This window comes from Apis dorsata, unplaced genomic scaffold (genome assembly GCF_000469605.1).
Source record: "Apis dorsata unplaced genomic scaffold, Apis dorsata 1.3 scaffold_32, whole genome shotgun sequence".
NCBI classification, from domain to species: domain Eukaryota; kingdom Metazoa; phylum Arthropoda; class Insecta; order Hymenoptera; family Apidae; genus Apis; species Apis dorsata.
This window is the reverse complement of record NW_006263334.1, coordinates 606,285-609,012: the sequence shown is the minus strand read 5'-3', so window position 1 is coordinate 609,012 and position 2,728 is coordinate 606,285. Positions and strand designations below refer to the sequence as shown.

Sequence of the window (2,728 nt, the reverse complement as noted above, 5' to 3'; positions counted from 1 at the left end):
TAAATTAATTATATAATTTTATATAATAAAAAAAATTTTTTTATTATTTTTTATTATTTTTTAATTTTATATAATAAAAAAAAAACTTTTTATTTTTTTAGAAATTGAAATTGTATTTGAAATTATTTTGAAATTCCCGCGTCGAAGAATAAATGTTTATCTTTCTAAATAGAAAAAATATATATTTTTATGTTTAATATTATAATGATATTAATATTTCTATTAAATATATGGAAATTAAAAATAAAAGATATTTTATAATTTAGTTAAAAAAAATTAATTTTCAAAGATTAATTCTCTGAAGATAGCCTGATATTAAATAACGCATGCGCACATATATTTCTATAGAGAGCAGCAGCATGTTTTTAAGTCTTTCAGATATTAATTCCTTAGTTTTGCTCGCCTTTCATATGCGACCTCTATTACACATATATGTACTACTTACTTATGTAGACGTGGCGCTATAAAGTATAGGTTAAATGTTTATAGTTTATGGTGGATTGACAGTGTTTTGCAATTTGTAGTTTAGTTATCTTTTGATGGCAGTATTTTTAAGTTGCCAAAGTCACTACAAATATGAGTGGTGCATCACGTAAAGTGAAAAATCCATTATTATCAGCAGCTGGTGAAGGCTTTCCGTTTGAAAATTATACTGAAAATGCATTTTTGGTGCCTGTTACGCCTGCAACACCTGTGGTACTCCACGATGGTGAGTCTGTTAATGAAGTACCTGGGTGGGGTTCTTAGAGATTCATATTTTCATAATTTTGTTAACACGTGATAAAATATGTGAATAGATATTTATTATAAAACTATCGACATCACAATTCCTCCTTTTATTTTTCATTATTTACATTACTTTTACATTATTTGGGTAAATATATACATTGTTTGTTATATTATTTTTTTTATTAATTTTAAAAATCTTTTACAAAAGAAACATATTTATAATTCAATATATTTATTTTGTTTAAAAATTAAATTTGTGTTAAACTTAATATTGTTTATGATTTTATATAATTGTAAAATAAACAGAACTATTTTATTTTTTTTTAATTATATTACTCATTAATTAATTATAATAATAGAAAAAATATTCAAAATATTGAAACAGATTTTGTTTTTTTAATATTTCATTTTTTTTAAACATTTTTAATTTACAATTATATAATTTCTTTAATTTAATATCAATATTAAGATCATAATATTATATATTTAAATTTTATATTAAATTAAAATTTAATAACAATTTATGTACATTTATTATATATTTTGTATAAATATAATTTAATTGTAATAATTATAATATTAACTTCTATAATAATAAAGTTTATATATTCAATGTATATTATTTTAATATACATATTTCAGTTATTTTAGTATTATTTTATTTCAGTTATTTTCAGTATTAATAAAAGATTAAAAATTAGTTCTTTCTGATTGTGTAGGTGGCCTAGATCCATATCGTTGTGTATAAGGCAAATCATGACTTTTTCTTTTTCGAACACAATATATGATTAAAATAACAATTAAAACAATAAGTAACAAAACTAATAATGCTCCCGTTGTAATAGCTGCAATTTCTGCTTCTGATAAGTTGTTCCATGCTGAAAGGATAGATCATATTTTTTTTATTAAAAAAATACAAAATATTTCTGTAATATTTTTTTTTTAAATTAATGAAAAGTTTAAAATAAATTTATAATATATATATTAATGATAAATTTTTGTATATTTGATTTATATATTTATTTATTGAATAATAAATTATATCAACAAATATTATAATACTAATGTATCTACTAATTACCTGTAACATCTATAATTATAGTGTTATAATTATTTAGTAAATCTATAGCTGTAATTTTGACTGTTTTATCACAACACGTAGCAGAATAATAAAATGTTATAGGATTTCTTGTACCACTAATAAAATCCGTACGTGGATAAATATCATTTAATGATGATATTACACATTTTAAANTAAGTTTATATATATATAATATAAATATAATAAATAAATAAGTTTAAATTTATATTAATATATATTTATATTATATATATTTATAATATATATTATATATTTATATAATATAAATTTATATAAATAAATATGAATAAAGCAACAAGATAATTTCATACTAATTTATTTATGTTAGATTATAAAAAAAAAAGATATTTTTGTTTTAATTAAAGTTCTTTAAAAAAGTTTTTTAAAAAATTTAATCAATACCTGAATCATGATCTTGAATTGTAACATCAACGCTCCAATAAGATTTATAGCATCGATCTTTTTCCAATTTTCCAACGCAATTATCATTGAAAGAATATTCGATAATTGGTTTTATATCATCTGTTAGCTAGATATTGTAACACACTATAATGAAAATTACTGTTTTTTCTGATCGACTTTTTTAATGATTACCTTTGAAAGTGATCCTTGTACATATAAATATACAGATTTTTCCTTTATTTCAGTACCCGAGATAGATAAGGTGACTGTATTAGCTGTATCTGGTGCAACATTGTCGGGTATAATCAAATCTATCGCTACATTGCTCATCTGTCCAGGATAAATCCATACGCTACAATATAAATAATTAGTAAATAATAAATAGAATATTATCACATAAAAAATTGAAATATTAATAATTTCAATCATATAGTATTAAATAGCGGTATAATCATTGATTAAGATTAACTAATATTAATAACTTGATAGATAACT

At 20.1% G+C, this 2,728-nt stretch overlaps 2 protein-coding genes and 1 long non-coding RNA gene across 4 annotated transcripts in view; 2 read left to right on the top strand and 1 right to left on the bottom strand.

Moving 5' to 3' along the window:
* The first annotated feature begins 346 nt into the window (after positions 1 to 346).
* Positions 347 to 2,728, top strand: part of LOC102672783 (SEC23-interacting protein-like) — a 16,683-nt gene continuing 14,301 nt past the window's right edge. For both annotated transcript variants that reach the window (XM_006608238.2, XM_031511827.1), the window contains exon 1: positions 347 to 709. In XM_006608238.2, the coding sequence (XP_006608301.2) occupies positions 577 to 709 (133 nt within the window). In that variant the 5' untranslated portion in view covers positions 347 to 576. The remainder of the gene's footprint in view (positions 710 to 2,728) is intronic.
* On the top strand, positions 1,237 to 1,519 carry LOC116185972. Its single transcript, XR_004150873.1, has 2 exons — positions 1,237 to 1,370; positions 1,407 to 1,519. It is a non-coding gene; the product is annotated as an uncharacterized LOC116185972 (long non-coding RNA).
* The window catches only part of LOC102672641, a 20,181-nt gene continuing 18,872 nt past the window's right edge, over positions 1,420 to 2,728 (bottom strand). The window contains exons 11-14 of the mRNA XM_031511838.1: positions 2,426 to 2,585; positions 2,233 to 2,360; positions 1,811 to 1,983; positions 1,420 to 1,607 (exon numbers count right to left, since the gene is read on the bottom strand). Coding sequence (XP_031367698.1) covers positions 1,420 to 1,607; positions 1,811 to 1,983; positions 2,233 to 2,360; positions 2,426 to 2,585 — 649 coding nt within the window. The remainder of the gene's footprint in view (positions 1,608 to 1,810; positions 1,984 to 2,232; positions 2,361 to 2,425; positions 2,586 to 2,728) is intronic.